Source organism: Cuculus canorus, chromosome 30 (genome assembly GCF_017976375.1).
Source record: "Cuculus canorus isolate bCucCan1 chromosome 30, bCucCan1.pri, whole genome shotgun sequence".
NCBI lineage: Eukaryota > Metazoa > Chordata > Aves > Cuculiformes > Cuculidae > Cuculus > Cuculus canorus.
Window position 1 is genome coordinate 1,514,553 of NC_071430.1, and position 21,014 is coordinate 1,535,566.

The window sequence follows — 21,014 nt, forward strand, 5'->3', positions numbered from 1 at the left end:
GACATGGAGGGGGGGGACAATAGGGGTCAGGACCCCCCCGTACCTGAGCAAAGGGGGTGACAATCAGGTCCTCAGCGTGGCTGGAAGAGAAATGGGGAGGGGGCTGTCAGCGGGGGGGGTGTCCAGATTGGGGGGGGGATATGGGGTGGGGGAGGTCTGGGAAGGGCTTTGGGGGGTTCTGGGGGGGTTCGGGGGGGGTCACTCACACCTCGCTGGTGATGGAGGAGTTGCGGGAGATGCTTTTTGGGGAGACGTCGAAGTCGGAGTCGGAGCGATAGAGGAAGGACTCGCGGCGCTGCACCGGGGGGACCCCGGGGAGCAGCATCAGTGTCGGGGGGTCCGGGGGGGCTCGAGCCAGCGGGGGGGGGCGGTCTGCCTCTGAGCTGGGGGGGACACGGAGGGGGGACATAAAGGGGATATGGGGGGATGTCACCCCCAAACTGCCCCCCCGCTCGGCACTGGAACCCCCCGGGAACCCCCCACTGCCCCCCCCAGCACTGGGACCCAAAGCCTCCCTCCCCCCAAAACCAGCCCCAAACTGGGCAGACTGGAATGGGGGGGGCTGCGAATGGGGGGGGGCTGTGAATGGGGGGGCTGCGAATGGGGGGGGCTGTGAAGGGGGGGTTGTGAATGGGGGGGCTGTGAATGGGGGGGCTGTGAATGGGGGGGGGCTGTGAAGGGGGGGCTGTGAATGGGGGGGCTGTGAATGGGGGGGCTGTGAAGGGGGGGCTGTGAATGGGGGGGCTATGAATGGGGGGGCTGTGAAGGGGGGGCTGTGAATGGGGGGGGCTGTGAAGGAGGGCTTTGGGGGGGCAGTGAATGGGGGGGCTGTGAAGGGGGGGCTGTGAAGGGGGGCTTTGGGGGGCCTGCGAAGGGGGGCTTTGGGGGGGCTGAGCAGGAGGGAGCAGGTGAGTCACAATTGGTAATTTTAGCAAATGGTTCCGGGGAGGAAAAAGGGCTTTTTTTGGGATACACTGCGTTCCTTTGCACCGCAGGAGCTGTGGCAAAGCCGGACGGCCCCCGCCATTCCATCCCATCCATCCCATCCCATCCATCCCATCCCATCCCATCCCATCCCATCCATCCCATCCCATCCCATCCATCCCATCCATCCCATCCATCCCATCCATCCCATCCCATCCATCCCATCCCATCCCATCCCATCCCATCCATCCCATCCCATCCCATCCATCCCATCCATCCCATCCATCCCATCCCATCCCATCCCATCCCATCCATCCCATCCATCCCATCCATCCCATCCATCCCATCCATCCCATTCCATTCCATCCCATCCCATCCCATCCCATCCCATCCCATCCATCCCATCCCATCCATCCCATCCATCCCATCCCATCCCATCCATCCCACGTGGTGCTTCCATGACTATTATGGGATGGCTTTGGCCGGCGAGGCGAGGAATTAACGCCGGGGGAATTAATTGGGGTGAGGGATGCCGGGAAGCCCTCGGAGCCCCTCGGAGCCGGCGGCATTCCGGTGCGGGAATCGCCTTCGTTTGGCTTTAATTACACTTAATTGGTGCAGGAAGGGTGGAACCCACCAAGGGAGGGCTGAGCCGTTTCTTCCCGGTTGAACCGCACCGGGAATGCCGGGATGAGGATCGAACCGCACCGGGAATGCCGGGATGAGGATCAGCACCAGATCTCACCGACGGGGATGGATTCCGGCACCGGGAACCGCCGGCATCAATCCTGACCACCGGCTTTGGGGGGATCCGGAGGCGCCTCCGGCCTTGCGTGTACCCCATCGCCCTCCGGAAAAGCCATGCGGAACGCTCCGAGTGTCCCCCATGCGCCCACGTCTCAATTAACGCCTCAATTCATTAACGCCTCGAAGGAAGAACGCAGTGCCCGGAACGCTCCGACGGCTCCGGAACGGCCGGAGGGGATCTTCCCACCCGCTTGGAGGGTGGCGGTGCCCCCACGGAGCGTCTCCGGATCCGGAGTGGGATCCCAGCGCCGGGATGGGGAATGGCACCGGAGATGGGGAATGGCACCGGAGATGGGGAACGGCACCGGGATGGGGAATGGCACCGGAGATGGGGAATGGCATTGGAGATGGGGAATGGCATTGGAGATGGGGAATGGCACCGGAGATGGGGAATGGCACCGGGGATGGGGAATGGCACCGGGGATGGGGAATGGCATTGGAGATGGGGAACGGCACCGGAGATGGGGAATGGCACCGGGATGGGGAACGGCATTGGAGATGGGGAATGGCACCGGAGATGGGGAACGGCATTGGAGATGGGGAACGGCACCGGAGATGGGGAACGGCATTGGAGATGGGGAACGGCACCGGAGATGGGGAACGGCATTGGAGATGGGGAACGGCACCGGAGATGGGGAATGGCACCGGGATGGGGAACGGCACCGGAGATGGGGAACGGCACCGGGATGGGGAATGGCACCGGAGATGGGGAACGGCATTGGAGATGGGGAACGGCACCGGAGATGGGGAACGGCACCGGGATGGGGAACGGCACCGGAGATGGGGAACGGCATTGGAGATGGGGAACGGCACCGGAGATGGGGAACGGCACCGGGATGGGGAACGGCACCGGAGATGGGGAACGGCATTGGAGATGGGGAACGGCACCGGAGATGGGGAACGGCATTGGAGATGGGGAATGGCACCGGAGATGGGGAACGGCATTGGAGATGGGGAACGGCACCGGAGATGGGGAATGGCACCGGAGATGGGGAACGGCATTGGAGATGGGGAATGGCACCGGAGATGGGGAACGGCATTGGAGATGGGGAACGGCACCGGAGATGGGGAACGGCACCGGGATGGGGAACGGCACCGGAGATGGGGAACGGCATTGGAGATGGGGAACGGCACCGGAGATGGGGAACGGCATTGGAGATGGGGAACGGCACCGGAGATGGGGAACGGCACCGGAGATGGGGAACGGCACCGGGATGGGGAATGGCATTGGAGATGGGGAATGGCACCGGAGATGGGGAATGGCACCGGAGATGGGGAATGGCATTGGAGATGGGGAATGGCACCGGAGATGGGGAATGGCACCGGAGATGGGGAATGGCACTGGGGATGGGGAACGGCACCGGAGATGGGGAATGGCACCGGAGATGGGGAACGGCACCGGGATGGGGAATGGCACCGGAGATGGGGAACGGCATTGGAGATGGGGAATGGCACCGGGGATGGGGAATGGCACCGGAGATGGGGAATGGCACCGGGATGGGGAATGGCATTGGAGATGGGGAATGGCACCGGAGATGGGGAATGGCACCGGGATGGGGAATGGCACCGGAGATGGGGAATGGCACCGGGATGGGGAATGGCACCGGAGATGGGGAACGGCACCGGGATGGGGAATGGCACCGGAGATGGGGAATGGCACCGGAGATGGTGCGGGGGGGTCCTGTGTCCGGTACCGGGATGGGGGGGGTCCCTCCTCCATACTGGGGTGATGGGGGGGGTCCCTCCTCCATACTGGGGTGATGGGGGTGTTCCCCCCCGTTCCCGGGCCGGTGGGGTCCGGGGGTGCTGTCACCCACCTCGTGCCGGGGCCGTGGGGTGAGCAGGGCCAGGACATGCGGTGCCCGGGGTCCTCCCGGTCCACGGGTCGGTGCCGGTGCCGCTCGGTGTCCGAGAAGCCGCGGTGGCGGATGCGGATCGGGGTCCGGGGCTGACGCCACAGGTGCTGCGGGGCTTTCGGGGGCCCTTCCCGGGGCACCGGCAGAGATAGGCTCTTCCTGCAGCCCGGTACCGGCTGCATCCCCCCCGGGACACCGGGGCTGCCGGAGCTCCCGGTGCCCAAACAGCTCCCGGTGCAGCTCCCGGTGCCCAAACAGCTCCCGGTGCAGCTCCCGGTGCAGCTCCCGGTGCTGCTGCAGCTCCCGGAGCAGCTCCCGGTGCAGCTCCCGGTGCCCAAACAGCTCCCGGTGCAGCTCCCGGTGCAGCTCCCGGTGCCCAAACAGCTCCCGGTGCAGCTCCCGGTGCCGCTGCAGCTCCCGGTGCAGCTCCCGGTGGCGGCACCGGTGCAGCTCCCGTTGCCGGTGCAGCTCCCGATGCTCGAGCAGCTCCCGGTGCCGGTACAGGTGCAGCTCCCGGTGTCCAAACAGCTCCCAGAGCCCTTTCCCGGTGCTGTTGTCGGTGCCGGTGCAGCTCCCGGTGCGGCTCTAAGGCTGTGCGGGGGCGGCTCCGGTTCCTCTCGGGCTCCGCATGGTTCGGTGCGGGGGGGTTGGGGGGGGGGGATCGGCGCCTCTGCCGCTCCCGGTACCGCTCCCGGTGCCGCCCCCGCGCCCCTCCCCCCCCGCAGCAGCGGCTCCGCCCCGGGACACCCCCCCCCGCCCCCCCCCCCCCCGCCCCCCGCAGGCGGGGATTCCCCCACCCCCCCCCGGGACCCCCCCAAGGTGGGGGATTCCCCCCCCCAGGCCCCTCCCCCCCTCGAGGGAATTCCCCCATAAATCCCCCCCTCCCCCCCCCAACCCCCAGAGAGGGATTTCCCCCTCCGTGGGGATCTCCGCATCCAGAGGAACCCCCTCTCCTCCATGGGGATACCCCCCCCCCACCGGACACCATCTCCATCCCTGACACCATCTCCATCCCGGACACCATCTCCATCCCAGACTCCATCTCCATCCCGGACACCGTCTCCATCCCCGACACCATCTCCATCCCCGACACCATCTCCATCCCAGACTCCATCTCCATCCCCGACACCATCTCCATCCCAGACTCCATCTCCATCCCAGACTCCATCTCCATCCCCAACTCCATCTCCATCCCCAACTCCATCTCCATCCCGGACACCATCTCCATCCCCCACACCATCTCCATCCCGGACACCATCTCCATCCCGGACTCCATCTCCATCCCAGACTCCATCTCCATCCCCAACTCCATCTCCATCCCCGACTCCATCTCCATCCCGGACTCCATCTCCATCCCCCACACCATCTCCATCCCCAACACCATCTCCATCCCCGACACCATCTCCATCCCGGACACCATCTCCATCCCAGACACCATCTCCATCCCCGACACCATCTCCATCCCAGACTCCATCTCCATCCCAGACTCCATCTCCATCCCGGACACCATCTCCATCCCAGACACCATCTCCATCCCCAACACCATCTCCATCCCCGACACCATCTCCATCCCGGACACCATCTCCATCCCAGACTCCATCTCCATCCCAGACTCCATCTCCATCCCAGACACCATCTCCATCCCCGACACCATCTCCATCCTGGACTCCATCTCCATCCCTGACTCCATCTCCATCCCTGACACCATCTCCATCCCCGACACCATCTCCATCCCAGACTCCATCTCCATCCCAGACACCATCTCCATCCCGGACTCCATCTCCATCCCAGACTCCATCTCCATCCCTGACTCCATCTCCATCCCGGACACCATCTCCATCCCAGACTCCATCTCCATCCCGGACATCATCTCCATCCCCGACACCGTCTCCATCCCGGACACCATCTCCATCCCAGACTCCATCTCCATCCCGGACATCATCTCCATCCCCGACACCGTCTCCATCCCGGACACCATCTCCATCCCGGACTCCGTCTCCCTCCCGGTCTCCGTCCCCATTCCAGCCAATGTCCACCTCTTGGTCACCGTCTCCGTGGTGGCTCCCGACAGCCTCAGTTCCCACCGCGGGGACCTCCGTCTGCTCCTGGCAAAGGTTTCCAAGAAAAGCGCGGCATTGCTCCCGGTGACATCGCAGCCGCAGCGGCCGCGGCAGTGTTCCCATCCCGTTGCCGTCGCCGTTCCTTGGGCCATTCCCGTTCCCAGGGCAGTTCCCAGTGCTGTTCTCCGTCCTATTCTTGTTCCCGGTCCTGTTCCCATTTCCATTCCTGTTCCGATTCTGCTCCCACTCCCATCCCCATCTCCATCCCATCCCCATTCCCATTCCCATTCCTCTTCTCATTCCCATCCCTCTTCCCATCCCCATCTCCATTTCCATTCTTTCTTCCCATACCGATCCCATTCCCATCCCATTCCAATCCCACTCCCACTCCCACTCCCATCCCATTCCCATCCAGATCCCATCCTCATGCCGTCCCCGATCCCATTCCCATCCCTCTTCCCATTCCCATCCCATTCCCAGTCCCCATTGCCCATCCTCTTTGTTCCCCTCAGAGACAGTCCCGGGAGTGACCCCCCCCCCCATCCCAGTACCGGACACCCCCACTTTCTCCCCTCCGGTACTGGACACCCCCATATCCCCAGTGCCCCCATCCCAGTATCCCCATCATCCCCATCCCAGTATCCCCAGTGTTCCCATCCCAGTACCCCCAGTGCCCCCCTCGGCGCCCCCCAAGCTCCTCCCCATCTCCCCATGTTCCCCTCTGTCCCCCCCATATCCCTCCATGTCCCCCTATGCCCCCCCCCCTTTTTTAGGTGCGTGTCCCTTTAAGGCCGCCGCCATCTTTAATCAGGGCGAGACGCCCACCCGTCTCCCCTAGCTACAGCATGCGCATCGAAGCCTCTGACGCTACCGGAAGTGCGTTCTGCGCACGGGCGGAAGTGCCCCGGGCTGACGGCCGGAAGTGTAAGGGGAGGGCGCGGGCGGGGCGCGGGCGCTGGAGGCTTCGAGAAGCGGCCGCGAAGCGGGGCGGGGAGGAATCCCGTCCCTGTGGCAGCGGCCGCGGGGCAATGGTGGATTACAGCGTGTGGGACCACATTGAGGTGTCGGACGATGAGGACGACACCCACCCCAACATCGACACCGCCAGCCTCTTCCGATGGCGGCACCAGGTCGGGCCCGGCCGCGACTGTGATCCCCCACCCCCCCTCGGGAGTAGTCGTTCCCATGGCAACGGGGATGGGGGGTAACGGGGTCTGTTGTTGTCATAGCGACCGGTCCCCAAGGGGGGGGGGGGGGCGGCTACCATGTTGCTATAGCAACGGCTCCCCTCAATAGAGAAAAATGGGGGTCTCCTGTTGCCATAGCGACCGGTTCCTAAAGGGGAGGGGGTCCTCTCCTGTTGCCATAGCGACCGGTCCCCAAAGAGGGGGATGGAGGCTCCCCTGTTGCCGTAGCGACCGGGCCCTAAAGGGTAGGGGGGTGGGGGGGGTGTCGCTCCCCTGTTGCCATGGCGACCGGTCCTGGGACCCCCGTATGGAGGCGAGAGGGGCTTCCCTGTTGCCATAGCGACCACGTTCTCTCGGGGAGGTCCTTGTGGCCCCCCCTTTCCCTGCATCCCCCCGTTTCCATGGTAACTAGGTCCCCCATGTTCCTGCTCCCCTCTGTGTCCCCTATGTCCCCGTCTGCCCCTCCAAGTCCCCCCGGCGATTCCGTCATCCCAGAGGCTCCAATCCCCCCTCCCCAAAAGCTTCGTCCCGCTTGGAGCAGTGGGCACAAATCCGGGGGCGTCCGAGATCAAATCTGCCGGGATTTGGAAGTCCTGGAGTTCGGGACTCTGCTTCCATTTAGTCAGAATGCCACCACTCCCAAAGCTTTTCCTTCCCAATTCCTCGTAAAACGGGATGGTTTGGGAATGTCGGCTGCCTCTCCAGCTGCGCTTCACCCTGTTCCGTAGGGTTAAGAGATTCCCGGCACGTGGAATTGCCATTAGAGTTAACGATCTCCCCACCTCGTGCTTCCCTACAGGCTCGAGTGGAGCGGATGGAGCAATTCCAGAAGGAAAAGGAAGAGCTGGATAAGGGCTGCCGGGAATGTAAACGGAAACTGGCCGAGTGCCAGCGGAAAATGAAGGAGCTGGAAGTGGCAGATATGGAAAACGGGAAGGGAGAGCTGGAAAAACTCCAGGCAGAAGCGCAACAGCTCCGGAACGAGGAGAAGAGTTGGGAGAATAAGTTGGAGGAGCTCCGGAAGAAGGAGAAGAACATGCCTTGGAACGTCGACACGCTCAGCAAGGACGGCTTCAGCAAGGTGGGTTCGGGGAGGGATCCGGCGTTCCCGGGGTGTTCCCGGGGCATCCTGCGGGCTCATTTCCTTCCGCTTCCCAGAGCGTCTTCAACGTCAAAGCGGAGGAGGCAGAGGAGACGGAAGAGCAGAAGGAGAAGAAGCACAAATCTTTTGTGGAGCGCTACGAGAAGCAGATCAAACACTTTGGTGAGTGGCTCGCCATTCCCAGGATAGGCTGGCGGCTTTGGAATTGGGAAACTCCTTCCTGGAGCTGGGAAATGCCTTCCTGGGATGTCCCTGCTGCTTTGGAGCAGGGAAGCCCCTTCCTGGAGTCAGGAAACCCCTTCCCGAGGTGTCCTTGCGGCTTTGGAGCTGGGAAACCCCTTCCTGGGATGTCCCTGCTGCTTTGGAGCTGGGAAACCTCCCCTTGGAGCAGGGAACCCCCTTCCTGGAGTCAGGAAACCCCTTCCCGAGGTGTCCTTGCGGCTTTGGAGCTGGGAAACCCCTTCCTGGGATGTCCCTGCTGCTTTGGAGCTGGGAAACCTCCCCTTGGAGCAGGGAACCCCCTTCCTGGAGTCAGGAAACCCCTTCCCGAGGTGTCCTTGCGGTTTTGGAGCCGGGAAACCCCTTCCTGGGATGTCCCTGCTGCTTTGGAGCTGGGAAACCTCCCCTTGGAGCAGGGAACCCCCTTCCTGGAGTCAGGAAACCCCTTCCCGAGGTGTCCTTGCGGCTTTGGAGCCGGGAAACCCCTTCCTGGGATGTCCGTGCTGCTTTGGAGCTGGGAACCCTCCCCTTGGAGCAGGGAACCCCCTTCCTGGAGTCAGGAAACCCCTTCCCGGGATGTCCCTGCTGCTGCAGAGCTGGGAAACCTCTTCCTGGGGTCAGGAAACCTCTTCCTGGAATGTCCCTGTGACTTTGGAGCAGGGAAAACCCCTATCTGAGGCGTTTTGAGCCCAGAATTGAGGCGTTTTGATCCCTGAATTGAGGCGTTTTGATGCCAAAATTGAGGGGTTTGATCCTATGTTTAAAGCACTGGTCCCAAAATGGGAAGCGTTTGTCCCAAAGTTTGAGGTTTTCTCCCCAAAGCTGAGCCGTTTCTCGCTCCGCAGGGATGCTGCGGCGCTGGGATGACAGCCAGAAGTACCTCTCGGATAACCCGCACCTCGTTTGTGAGGAGACCGCTAATTACCTGGTGATCTGGTGCATCGACCTGGAGGTGGAGGAGGTGAACGAGCGGCTCCCGGGCAGCCGGACGGCTCTGGGCCGGGATTGCGGCGTTCCCAGCCCGGCCTCGCGGCTGCGTGTTGGGAATTGGGGGGGTCCAGGGAGCAATGGGATCCATGGGATCCAGGGAGCGGTGGGATCCAAGCAGTCAGGCGATCCAGGGGATCCATGGAGCGTTGGTAGGACCCATGGGGGTCCCAGGAGTTGTTGGATCCAGGGAGTGGTAGGACCTCTCCCAGGAGTTATGGAATCCAGGCAGTCGTGAGATCCATGGGATCCAGGGAGGGGTGGGATCAGGGAGTGGTGGAGATCCCATCTCCCCAAGCAGAGAGCCGGGATCTGACACTGAGCCGGGTGGAATCTGATCCCATCAGCCTCACCCCTTGGATTCAGCCCATCTGGGTCACTCTATAGGGGTCCACCCTGGAGCAGAACCACTCTCCCACCCCTCACCTCCAACTCAGAGTGGCCTTAATCCCTTCATCCACATCATCTGCCCACCGGCAACTTCGTTCCTTCCCCTGAAAAGGGTTGGGGATGACCCCACCACCACCACCACCAACTCCCAGACGCTGGGGATGACCCCACCACCACCACCACCAGCTCCCAGACGCTGGGGATGACCCCACCACCAGCTCCCAGACGCTGGGGGATGACCCCACCACCACCAGCTCCCAGACGCTGGGGGATGACCCCACCACCACCAGCTCCCAGACGCTGGGGGATGACCCCACCACCACCAGCTCCCAGACGCTGGGATGACCCCACCACCAGCTCCCAGACGCTGGGGATGATCCCACCACCACCACCAGCTCCCAGACGCTGGGGATGACCCCACCACCAGCTCCCAGACGCTGGGGTGACCCCACCACCAGCTCCCAGACGCTGGGGGTGACCCCACCACCAGCTCCCAGATGCTGGGGATGATCCCACCACCACCACCAGCTCCCAGACGCTAGGGATGACCCCACCACCACCACCACCAGCTCCCAGACGCTGGGGATGACCCCACCACCACCACCAGCTCCCAGACGCTGGGGGTGACCCCACCACCACCAGCTCCCAGACGCTGGGGATGACCCCACCACCAGCTCCCAGACGCTAGGGATGACCCCACCACCACCACCAGCTCCCAGACGTTGGGGATGACCCTCCTACTTCTCTGTGGCGGGAATCGTGGAGCCGGGGGGGTTGCGAGATGCTCAGCGTTGGGTTCTCTGGCAGAAACACGCGCTGATGGAGCAGGTGGCCCACCAGACCATCGTCATGCAGTTCATCCTGGAGCTGGCCAAGAGCCTCAAGGTGGATCCCAGAGCGTGTTTCCGACAGTTCTTCACCAAGATCAAGGTGAGGGCTGGCATGGATCCCCCCCGGCCCCTCCAGATTGGGAATTTTGGGGGTTCCCCGGCACCTAGGGGGGCTTTGTGGGTGGAAGGGAGCAGCAGAGTGAGACCCCCCGGGTGAATCTGGGGTGGGAAGTGGGGTCTGGGAGCCCCCAAAGGCTGCTCTGGATGGCCTGGGATTGGCAATGGGGATCTGGGAAGACCCGAACGGCCCCCCAGGATGGTTTTTTGGGGGGTTTTGTCCCCCCCAACCCCGCAGACGGCCGACCAGCAGTACATGGAGGGCTTCACGGATGAGCTGGAGGCCTTCAAGGAGCGAGTGCGCGGCCGGGCCAAGGTGCGCATCGAGAAGGCGATGAAGGAGTACGAGGAAGAGGAGCGGCAGAAGCGCCTGGGCCCCGGCGGGCTCGACCCCGTCGAGGTCTACGAGTCCCTTCCCGCCGTGAGTGTCCCCCTCCTCGCTTTGTTTTGGGGTGAAAACAAGGCTTTAAAGCATAAAAAAAAGGGATAGAATGGTCCCCAAAAGGCCGTAAACCCCCACAGAAAAGGGGGGAAACATCCCAAAAAGGAGTACAAGTCATTAGAAGAGGCATTAAAGCACAAAAAAAGGCGTAAAGTTCCTCCCAAAAGGCATAAAGTTCCTCCCAAAAGAGTGTGAATCGTTTATAAAAGACATTAAAGCATAAAAAGTGGCGTAGAGACCCCCAAAAGGGAGTAAATCCCCCTGAAAAGAGGATAAATCATTAAAAGAGGCATTAAAGCATAAAAAAAGGCAGCAAAGCTCCCTCAAAAGGACATAAAGCTTCCCAAAATGAAGGTAAAAGGCTAAAAAAAGGCATAAAGCCTCCCAAAAAGGGTGTAAAGCCTGCCAAAAGAGAGTAAAACGATAAAGAGAAGACATTAAAGCATAAAAAAAGGTGTAAAGTCCCCCAAGAGTGTATAATGCCCCCCCAAAATAGTGTAAATTGCTACAACACCGTATTGAAGACCCCCAAGAGGGAGCAAAGCTGCCTCCAAAAGAGGATCAATCATTAAAAAAAGCCATAAAACACCCCAAAAAGAGTGTAAAACCCTAAAAGATGGGTGCAGATGACTGAAAAGAGGGTGTAAAGCCCCCCCGGCCCCCGAGGGATGTCTCTGTAACGCCCTTTGGGTTCCTCTTCGCCCCGGCAGGAGCTGCAGAAATGCTTTGACGTGAAAGATGTGCAGATGCTGCAGGACACGATCAGCAAGATGGATCCCACTGTGAGTATTCCCACCTTCTGGAATCCCCCCCAAGCGTTCTCGTTCCCTCAAATGAGGAGGACTTGGGTGCTGTGGGAGGAGAAGCTCCACAGGAGCTGGGAAGGGGTTCTCAGATCCGGCCGTGTCCTGGGCTGCGTCCAAAGAGTGGCACCACAGGACGAGGGAGGAGATTCTGCCCCTCTGCTCCGCTCTGAGGAGACCAAACCTGGAGCTCCGTGTCCCGTTCTGGAGTCCTCAGCACAGGAAGGACACGGAGCTGTTGGAGCGAGGCCAGAGGAGGCCACGGAGGTGATCCAAAGGATGGAGAACCTCCTGTCGGAGGACAGGCTGAGAGTTGGGGTTGTGCAGCCTGGAGAAGGCTCCAGGGAGACCGTAGAGCAGCTTCCAGTAGGGAAGGGGCTCCAGGAAGCTTCGACTGGATGAGGTCGGCCAGAGGAGCCGTGGCTGCCCCATCCCTGGAGGTGTCCAAGGCCAGGTTGGTTGGATGGGGCTTGGAGCAAGCGGATCCAGCGGGAGGTGTCCATGGGGTTGGATCTGGATGGGCTTTGAGGTCCCTTCCAACCCAACCCATTCCATGGTTCCATGGATCCATCCCATTCCACTTTGGCAAGACCTAAGGTCACTGTTCTCAAGCCACGAGGGGTTTTTTGCCCAAACCGCAGCAGTTTGTCTCAAAATGAGGTTTCAGCACAAGGGCAAAGGGCGACCACCTGACTAACGGCAGCGTTTCTACGCTGTGAAGATGATTTAAGCCTTCCTGTTAAGATTAAAACACGAGATGGAGGTGTTGAAGGCCAGGGTGGATGGGGCGTGGAGCAAGTGGATCCAGCGGGAGGTGTCCCTGCCCATGGGGTTGGATCTGGATGGGCTTTGAGGTCCCTTCCAACCCAACCATCCCATAATTCTACGAACGGTCGCACCGATGGCTCTTGGTCACCATCGCTGGAGCTCAGTGTAGACACCGAGATTCCTTTGAAGGAGCCGATGTCTTCAGCCGGATGGGGCGTGGAGCAACCGGATCCAGCGGGAGGTGTCCACGGGGTTGGATCTGGATGGGCTTTGAGGTCCCTTCCAACCCAACCATCTCGTGGTTCTCCGTTGCAGGAGGCCAAGTACCACATGCAGCGCTGCATCGACTCGGGGCTCTGGGTCCCCAACGCCAAGGGGGCGGAAGGCACCGAGAAAGGCAGCAGCGAAGCCGTCTACGAAGAAATCCCGAAGGAGAACGGCGACGAGGAGAAAGGGAAACCGTGAGGGGAGGGAGGGTGCAAAAAAAGAGACATAAAGCCAAAAAAAAAAAGGCAAAAAGCATAAAAAAATTAAGTTGTAAAGCATAAAACTCAGTTGTAAAACGTAAAAAAAAAAAGAGTTGTAAAGCTTAAAAAAAAAATCACTGTAAAGCGTAAAAATGAAGTTGTAAAGCATAAAAATAAGAGTTTTAAAGCGTAAAACCAAACTGTTGTAAAGCGTAAAAGGGTGTAAAGGTGAAAAAAAAGATGTAAAGCATTATAAAAGATGGTTTAGAGTCTAAAAAATACAGGTAAAGCCCACCCAGCCCCCGGCCCAAAGGTGTAAAGCTCCCCCGAATGAGCCTCAGTCATAAAAAAAAGAGATTGAAGCATAAAAAATGGCACAAAGGGCAAAAATCCATTTAAAAAAGGCATTAAAAAAGCGTGAGGCCCCTCAAAAAATGGTGTAAATCGTTAAAAAAGGGTGTTGTCATTAAGAAGAGGTGCGAAGCCTCTCAAAAGTAGGGTGAATCAGTAAAAAAAAGGCATTAAAGCCTAAAAAAGAGGGAGAACCCCCTAAAAGGGTGTAAACTCTCCCAAAACGGGTGTAAATCATGAAAAAAAAGGCAGTAAAGGATAAAAAAGAGCGTAAAGCCCCCTCAAAAGGGTGTAAAGCAATCCTAAAGGTCCTAAACGCCCCCAAAATGGGTGTAAATCATGAAAAAAGAGGCAGTAAAGGATAAAAAAGTGTAAAGCCCCCTCAAAAGGGTGTAAAGCAATCCTAAAGGCTTTAAACGCCCCCAAAATGGGTGTAAACCATGAAAAAAGAGGCATTACAGGAGAACAAAGGGCACAAAGAGGGGCACTGTGCCCATCTCCATCCAGATGTGGAGCACCACCGCCAGGGGTTCGCCCCGGGCTCCGGATCCAGCTGTGCCCCAGTTTGGATCTACCTGCGCCATCGCTCCCTAATTAGTGGGATCACCAATGAGGGAGCTGGGAATGCCGGAGCTGATGAAGCCCACTGGCCTCTCCCAGCGCAGCCCTGGATCGGTGCTGTGGGGGCAGCTCCAGTGATGCTGCGCTCACCAAAGGTATTTTCACCCTTTTCCACTCCCAGCTCCGGTTTTTTCCAGGCGGCTCCGATGCTCGCATGGATTCCAGGGCCTTTCCCCCCCACCCCGGTTCTGTCCCTCAAACCCCGCGCCCCAGCAGCACCATTTGCTGCTCCGATTCCAAGTTCCAGACATTTTTAATGCTGGTGGCTCTCCATGTGCCGGCTGGGAAGAGCAGATGCCGCAGTGCCCGGATTCCAGCCGGGAAGGCTTAAGGATGTGCAGCCGAGTCCACTTCTGCCCTCAAACCTGCCTGTGATGGCACTGGTGAGACCCCAGGCTGGGAATCCAGAGGGGTTTCATCCCCACCGGGAGGGAGACGCCGCAGCTGGAGCGAAGCGCATCCCCCTTCCGGAATCCCAGGAGCTTCCCGGCTATGTCCGCACCGGCCGCTTGTCCTGGAAGAGGCTCTTGAGGAGGCGGACCTGGACGACGGCCACGACCACCAGCACGGCCAGGTTCACGGCCGACCAGAAGTTCACGCGGCCCAAGTTGCTCTCCTGGAGATTGCGATCCCGCGCCTCGAAGGCTCGCAGCAGCGTCTGCATCTGGATGCTCCGCTCCAGGCGGCTCCGCATGGTCTCGATGGATTCCTGAGGGTGGGAAATGCTGGTTGGATGCACCAAGGCACACCTCCCCTGCCAGCTGGAATCCTGGGATGGTTTTAGGTGGGAAGGGCCCTTTCCAGGTCTTTCCACTCCAAAGGATGGGGCTTCAAGCTCCCCGCGTTCCTGGAATCCTGGGATGGGTTGGGTGAAGGGACGTTTCCAGACCCTGGGATGTTCCCAAGGGACATCAGCCGAGAGCATTTTGGGGTTGAATCCCCGCTCTTACAGCTCCATCCCAGCCCGTATCCTCCAGCCCTACTCCAGGTCTGTCCAGGGCTCAGGGCCCCAAAGACGGACACAATCAGAGAATCTGAGAGCCATTTGGGTTGGAAAAGCCCTTTCGGATTAATTCCAGCCTGATCCAACCCCGCTCTGCCTTCCGAGTACCAGATCCAGTGCTGAGCTGGGGGGAATCTCATCCCATCGGGGTCGCTCCATAGGGATCCACCCTGGAGCAGATCTGTGCTCCCACCTGTCCTAGGGCACCCTTGATCCCTACATTCTCCGCAGCTCCGGGTCTCTCTGGTGCTCCGGACCCTGGAGCCAGACCCGATTGGAGAAGCTGGGAATCATTTGGGTCGGAAAAGCCCTTTCCGATCAACAAATCCCACCTTTATGTCCTCGATCTTGACATCCAGCGTGTCCTCAGGCTCGACTGCTTCGGCCCATCCATCACCTTCCTCGTCTTCATCCTCATCCTCTTCCGGGCGGGCGCTGTCGAAGAGGAGCTCGAAGAACACCAGCTTCTCCGAGATGGCGCTGAAGGAGTTGTCGAAGCAGAGTTTGTAGTCGCCGGCTTCGGTGGGCTCCACGCTGCCGAGAGAAGGGAGCAGTGGGGTGGGACGTGGCCGGGCGCAGCGGGGCGCGTGGGCTGCGGCCGGACTCACGTGTGCGCCCCGTCCGAGCGGCGCCGCTCGCTCACCAGCACCAGACCCGAGGGGCTCTCCAGGGTGAAATCCACGTCCAGGCCAGCCCCGCCGATCACCTGCCGAGACGAGAATGGTGGTAACGGGGACACCGGCAATGAGGACCCTCTCGGTGCCGGGACTCCCCTCCAACACAACCCGAACCCTTCCCAGTACTGGGACCCCCTCACCTGACCACCCCCCCCCCCCCCCCCCCCCCCGTACCAAGACCCCCGCCCAGGCCACGCCCCCTCCTGTTAGACCACGCCCCTTCAATTCACACTCACACTAGTCCCGCCCCCTCCTGATTAGACCACGCCCCTTCCTCATGCCCATTCACACTGCTCCCGCCCACTTAGTGCAGGCCACGCCCATCCTGGTTAGACCACGCCCCTTCCATCACACCCACGCACACTGGTCCCATCTCCTTAGCCCAGGCCACGCCCCTCCTGGTTAGACCACGCCCCTTCCATCACACCCATGCACACTGGTCCCGCCCCCTTAGCCCCAGGCCACGCCCCTTCAGCACCACCCAATAGCCGCGCGCTCAGGCCACGCCCCCACGTATATGGGTTCTCTGGTCCCCCTCCCGCCTAGGCCACGCCCCCTCCCGCACGGTCGCGTTATGGCCACGCCCCCTCAGCCAACGCACTCTTACCTCAGGCCACGCCCCTCCTCTCAGGCCACGCCCCTCCTCTCAGGCCACGCCCCCTCGTTTACCGCCCCTTCCAGACCCCGCCCCGCCGGTACCTGGTACTCGGTCTCCATAGAGGCGTTCCCGGGCGCTGCCTGGTAGAAGCACTCCCTGCGTCCTGCGGGCAGCACGAATGTCACCTCGGCGTCAGGAGGAGGAGGAGGCGGCGGCGAAGAGACGACGGCCCCGGCCCAGAGCGCCAACAGCCACAGCCACCGCGCCGCCATCTCCGCGCACGGCGCCTTTAAGGCGGGCCCCTCCCCGTCGAGGGGCTGCCCGCGGCGAGCGCCTGAGGCGGGAACGCCGAGGCGGGGGCTTCAGGCAGCGCCGCGGACGCTCGCGCCGGGAAGAGGAGGAGGACGGGGGGGTCCTCGCGGTAGCCTTGGCGGGAGCGCTCTCCTCTGATTGGCTGTTCGATCCTGGCACCTCCCCCGCGCTGCTCTCTCATTGGTCAGCGCGAAAGTCCCGCCTTCTGCTCACTCATTGGTCACTGCCAGATAAAGCCCCGCCCCCTGCGCTCTCACTGGTAGGCGCGAGACAGAGCCCCGCCCCCCGGGCGTCTCAGCTCCCACAGTGCAACGCGGCCCGGAGGGGGTGCATGGGGGGGGGCTCAGGGGCAGATTGAGGTCTTTCAGTGCGAATTTGAGGCGCTCTGGAGCGCATCTGGGAGGCCCTGGGGCATAACTGGGAGTCCTTGGTTCAAACTGAGGTCATTTAGAGCAGATTTGAAGGGCCCTGGAGTAGATCTGGGAGTCCTTGGGGCGTATTTAGGTCATCAGGTACAGATTTGAGGTATCCTGAGGCAGATCTGCGTCATGAGGTGAAAATTTGAGGGCTTCTGGGGCAGATTCAGGTTATTAGATGCAGATTTTGGGGTCTCTGGGGCAGATTTGGGGGTCCTTTGGACAGATTTATGTCGTCAGGTGAAGGTCTAGGAGTCCCTGGGGCAGATCTGAGGGGCTCTGGAGCAGATCTGGGAGTACTTGGGGGAGGTTTAGGTCATTAGGAGCAGATTCGAAGGGCTCTGGGCCAGATCTGGGAGTCATAGGGACAGATTTAAGTCATTAGGTGAAGTTTTGAGGGGCTCTGGAGCCCATCTGTGAGGTCCTGGGGCAGATTTAGGTTGCTAGGTGCAGATCTGGGAGGCCTTGGGGCAGATTTGGGTCATTAGGTGCAGATTTGAGGGGCTCTGGAGCCCATCTGTGAAGTTCTGGTGCAGATCTGGGAGGTCCTGGGGGTGATTTGAGTCATTAGGTGCAGATTTGAGGGGCTCTGAAGCTTCCGTCTGGAAGGCTTCTCCATAGGCTGCTCTAAGACCTCCCCAGAACCTTCTCCAGGCTGCACAACCCCAATTCTCAGCCTGTCGGAAGGTTCTCCAGCCCTTGGATCATCTCCGTGGCTGCCTCTGGCCTCGCTCCAACAGCTCTGTGTCCTTCTTGTGCCGAGGACTCCAGAACAGGACATAGGGCTCCAGGTTTGGTTTCCCCAGAGTGGAGCAGAGAGGCAGAATCCCTTCCTTTGCCCTCTGGTCCCACTCTTTGGATGCAGCCCAGGATGCAGTTGGATCTCCAGGCTCTGAGAACCCATTTCGAGCTCCTCTGGAGCTTGAACAGGACCCACAAATGGTTCTCTTCAGGGCCGCTCCTGGCCTGGAGCCATTTGGGATTGTCCCAACTCCGGTGCAGGACCTTGCCCTTGGCCTTGCTGAGCTCCATGAGGATCATACAGGACCTTCTCCAGCCTGTCCAGGTCCCTCTGGATGTCATCCCTTCCCTCCCGCGTGCCGACCACACCGCACGGCTTGGTGTTATCGGCAAACACATGATGAGGTTTTGGAGCAAGGCCTGGGAAATCATCTCTTCTGCCGGAATCCACGTCCAACTCTGGTTGTTGGGTGGAAAAAGCCTTCTTTTTTTGCGCAAGGGGGAAGGGGAAACAACTCAGATCCATCCTCAGGGCGCTGTCATTTCCTTCCTGAGTGATGAAACTTTGCCTTGAGCAAAATTCATCTTTTCGGCGAGGGTTCAGTGTCTCTGTGGTGGAGCCCTCGCTGACTCTGGAGGAAGAGCAGGATGAGGCTGGAGTTTCTCCTCCTCGTGGCAGGTCTGTTTTGGGTCGGCTCAGCCAGAATTGGCCACGGTGCTGCTGGCCTGGTGGTGGGATCCATCTTCTCCGCTCACCATCCCTCTCCCGCAGGAGCCGCGGCGGCACTGGGACTCTCCCCGCCACCTCTCGGGCTCGTCCTTCCGCAGGATGAGGGTCCCCTAAAAATCAGATGCTTGGCCCCACGGAGCTACACTGGCAGCACCTTCGAGCTCTTCCCGGTGGGTGCCAGCGCTCCCGTGCAGAGTGTCGCTGCCGAGCCAGACCAGCACATGGTGGATTTCCCCCTGGACGAGGCCACGCCACCTTCCCGGTGCTACCGGTGTCGGTACCGGAGCTATAACGGCAGCGCCTGGCAAGTGTCAGCGTTTAGTGTGGAGCTGGTGGTGAACGGTAAGAGGGGTGGATGCTGGCTGAGCTCGCGCTGGGAATGCCACCGAGCTCATCTCGGCATGTTTCTCCGCAGCCTCCGACGACAGCGGCTGCCACGCGCCCACCGCTGCTCCCACCGTGCCCGTCTCCACTGCTCTGCAGCAAGGTACCGGCACTGGGAACGCGCCTGGCTTGGCGGCACTGCTGGCAGCTCGTTCCCAGTGACCCTCAGCCCTTTCTCACCTTCCAGGTCGCTCCTGGCTTGTCCCGGTTGCCGTCAGCGCGGCCGTCCTGGTGCTGCTGCTGCTGGCGGCAGCGGCGGCGGCAGCTTGGCGAGGTGTGTGGGGCGCGGTTCTCTCTCTAACCGGGCAGTGTGGGCTGTGCCAGTGGGGCACCTCCAAACTCCCCACCGGGGCAGCACACGGCTCCGTTTGCGGTCCCCACCGGCTCCACATGCGTCACCGGTGGCTGCAACACCGCCGCGGGGTTGTGGTTTGGGGAGAGATGGGATTAAGGCACTGCTGGATCGCCCCGGTGTCACCACACGGCTGAGCCCGTCTCTGTTTTCTCTCTTGCCAGTTGAGGCCAGGAGGCAGCGGGCAAAGAGGTGAGAGCGGCCGGAGCCGGCACCTCCGTGGCCAAACTGGGAACGCCCTGGGCCAAGCCGTGGTGTCTGGCTCCCGGCTGCCTCCTGCTGCGCTCCCACCGCCTTCTCTTTTCTTCGCAGGGAGCGGGTGTCCTGCTGGACTGAGACGCAGTTCCCCACCACCGGTAAGGCCTGGAGCTCTGCGCCGGGGCGGTGCGTGCCGTCGGCAGCCAGCACCACTGCTGCCCCGGTGCTCCCCAAACCATCACCGGTGCTTTTTCTCTCCCCAGAGCTTTCCTATGACAACTGCGCCTATGCCGCCAGCGTGGTGAGTGGGGTCGGTTTGGGGTCCCTGCGCCCACCAAGGGTTGGTTTTGGGGTCGCCAGAGCGGCACAGGTTTGGCACAAGCTCAGTCCAGGCTCTCTGTCCCCAAAAGATCCCGCAGGCAGGAGCCGTCGGCGGCAGCAGCCCCGTCCTGGCGTCCCCACACAGAGATTCCCGGGCCTCTCCCGCTGCCGCCCCCCATTTCAGCACCTTCAGGTCCTTGGCGTGAGCCCTGGTGGTACCGGCTCTGCCGTCACGGCATGGGGTACCCAGATCCCGTTTGCCGGCGAGCAAGAGGATTCCCAGGCATAAAGTCAAGGCTGTGAGGTGCCAGCGCGATGCCAGGCTGGGGGGGACGCGCTGCCGGTGAGCCCCTCGGCATGGCAGCAGTGCCAAGGCGCCGCCGGCAGCTCGGTGCCGGTGCTGGCAAATGCTCCTTGGCCTCCCCCTGGCAGGAGCCTGCGGGGACACGGCGGAGCCAGGCTGCGCTCCCCAAATCCCGGTGTGTGTGCCGGAGCGTCTCCGCTGCCGGAGCTGGCTCTGGAGTCAATAAAAGCCTTTTCCGCCTGGTGCCGGTGGCAGACACGGTGCCTCGTCCCGCCGTGTGGTGTTCCCGGTGCTCTGCCATGTGCCAAGCGGAGCTTGGAGCGCGCTACCGGTCTCTGCCCGGTTTCTAGTGCGGTGCCAGTACCGGTTCCCAGCGCTGATGGGAGTAACCTGCGCCGGTATTCGAGGCTGCTGGCAGCGCCCGGTGCCGGTACCCAGTGCCGGTAACCCATCCCGGTGCCGGTAACCCATCCCGGTTCCGGTGCTCTGTGCCCGTTCCCGTTTCCCTTTGCCCATCCTCAGTTTCCTTTGCCTGTTCCCGGTTTCTCCCTCTGCGTTACTGGTTCCCAGTTTGCTCTGCCCTTTCCCAGTTGACCCTCCCGGTTCCCCATTCCCGGTCCCGCCGCCAGGGGGCGTGGCCACAGCACGAGCGAGTGTGGGGGTGGGCGTGGCCTCGATGTGAGGGGCGGGGTCTGCACTGGTGGGGAAGGCCATGATGGTGTGGGCGTGGTCTAAGGGGTGAGATCATCGTGGGGCGTGTCCTAAGCCGCTGGGGGTGCGATCGGGTGGAGGGGGCGTGGCCTGAGCGACTGGAGGGCGTGGTTTGTTTGAGGGGGCGTGGCTACCGTGGAGTGGGCGTGGTCTGCACAGCTTGGGGGTAGTAGGTGTGGTTCCATTGTGGGCTCGTGGGCTGTGCCACCAAGAGGCGTGGCCTGAGCCGGTGGAGGCGGTGTGGGCTGCACCGCTGGGGCGTGTCCTGGGCCGCTGGAGCACGTGGTCCAGTGGAGGGGGCGTGGTTTGCTCAGGGTGGTCGTGGCCTGCACCTCT

General features: G+C 61.4%; 4 protein-coding genes across 4 annotated transcripts; 2 read left to right on the forward strand and 2 right to left on the reverse strand.

The window, feature by feature from the left end:
• Positions 1–202: 202 nt before the first annotated feature.
• On the reverse strand, positions 203–5,770 carry LOC128849530 (uncharacterized). The gene is made up of 4 exons (XM_054051751.1): positions 5,525–5,770; positions 3,928–4,172; positions 3,549–3,881; positions 203–383 (listed from the first exon to the last, which is right to left on the reverse strand). Exons 1-4 carry the CDS (start codon positions 5,768–5,770, stop codon positions 203–205), a joined length of 1,005 nt encoding a protein of 334 aa, XP_053907726.1.
• Positions 5,771–6,570: 800 nt separating this feature from the next.
• Positions 6,571–13,092, forward strand: CDC37 (cell division cycle 37, HSP90 cochaperone). Its single transcript, XM_054051820.1, has 8 exons — positions 6,571–6,777; positions 7,634–7,915; positions 7,993–8,098; positions 9,001–9,116; positions 10,340–10,462; positions 10,718–10,900; positions 11,632–11,703; positions 12,808–13,092. Exons 1-8 carry the CDS (start codon positions 6,676–6,678, stop codon positions 12,955–12,957), a joined length of 1,134 nt encoding a protein of 377 aa, XP_053907795.1. The 5' UTR covers positions 6,571–6,675; the 3' UTR covers positions 12,958–13,092.
• Positions 13,093–14,133: 1,041 nt separating this feature from the next.
• TMED1 (transmembrane p24 trafficking protein 1) lies at positions 14,134–16,661 on the reverse strand. The gene is made up of 4 exons (XM_054051837.1): positions 16,311–16,661; positions 15,543–15,640; positions 15,267–15,468; positions 14,134–14,640 (listed from the first exon to the last, which is right to left on the reverse strand). The coding sequence occupies exons 1-4, from the start codon at positions 16,479–16,481 to the stop codon at positions 14,422–14,424; spliced, it is 690 nt and encodes a 229-aa protein (XP_053907812.1). The 5' UTR covers positions 16,482–16,661; the 3' UTR covers positions 14,134–14,421.
• A 1,479-nt stretch (positions 16,662–18,140) lies between these two features.
• On the forward strand, positions 18,141–20,370 carry C30H19orf38 (chromosome 30 C19orf38 homolog). The gene is made up of 8 exons (XM_054051836.1): positions 18,141–18,357; positions 18,451–18,750; positions 18,824–18,895; positions 18,980–19,066; positions 19,309–19,336; positions 19,457–19,500; positions 19,606–19,643; positions 19,753–20,370. The coding sequence occupies exons 1-8, from the start codon at positions 18,327–18,329 to the stop codon at positions 19,867–19,869; spliced, it is 717 nt and encodes a 238-aa protein (XP_053907811.1). The 5' UTR covers positions 18,141–18,326; the 3' UTR covers positions 19,870–20,370.
• Positions 20,371–21,014: the final 644 nt, after the last annotated feature.

Coding starts and splice junctions, on each gene's coding strand:
- LOC128849530 (XM_054051751.1), bottom strand. CDS start 5,770: ATGGGAACACTGCCGCGGCCGCTGCGGCTGCGATGTCACCGGGAGCAA. Junction 3,882..3,927: donor CGGGAGCTGCACCGGGAGCT/GTTTGGGCACCG, acceptor CGGGAGCTGCAG/CAGCACCGGGAGCTGCACCG. Junction 384..3,548: donor CCCCACGGCCCCGGCACGAG/GTGGGTGACAGC, acceptor TGTCCCCCCCAG/CTCAGAGGCAGACCGCCCCC.
- C30H19orf38 (XM_054051836.1), top strand. CDS start 18,327: ATGAGGCTGGAGTTTCTCCTCCTCGTGGCAG. Junction 18,751..18,823: donor TGTGGAGCTGGTGGTGAACG/GTAAGAGGGGTG, acceptor GTTTCTCCGCAG/CCTCCGACGACAGCGGCTGC. Junction 19,337..19,456: donor AGGAGGCAGCGGGCAAAGAG/GTGAGAGCGGCC, acceptor TTTTCTTCGCAG/GGAGCGGGTGTCCTGCTGGA.
- CDC37 (XM_054051820.1), top strand. CDS start 6,676: ATGGTGGATTACAGCGTGTGGGACCACATTGAGGTGTCGGACGATGAG. Junction 10,463..10,717: donor AGTTCTTCACCAAGATCAAG/GTGAGGGCTGGC, acceptor CCAACCCCGCAG/ACGGCCGACCAGCAGTACAT. Junction 10,901..11,631: donor TCTACGAGTCCCTTCCCGCC/GTGAGTGTCCCC, acceptor TCGCCCCGGCAG/GAGCTGCAGAAATGCTTTGA.
- TMED1 (XM_054051837.1), bottom strand. CDS start 16,481: ATGGCGGCGCGGTGGCTGTGGCTGTTGGCGCTCTGGGCCGGGGCCGTC. Junction 15,469..15,542: donor CGCTCGGACGGGGCGCACAC/GTGAGTCCGGCC, acceptor TTCTCTCGGCAG/CGTGGAGCCCACCGAAGCCG. Junction 14,641..15,266: donor TCAAGATCGAGGACATAAAG/GTGGGATTTGTT, acceptor TCCCACCCTCAG/GAATCCATCGAGACCATGCG.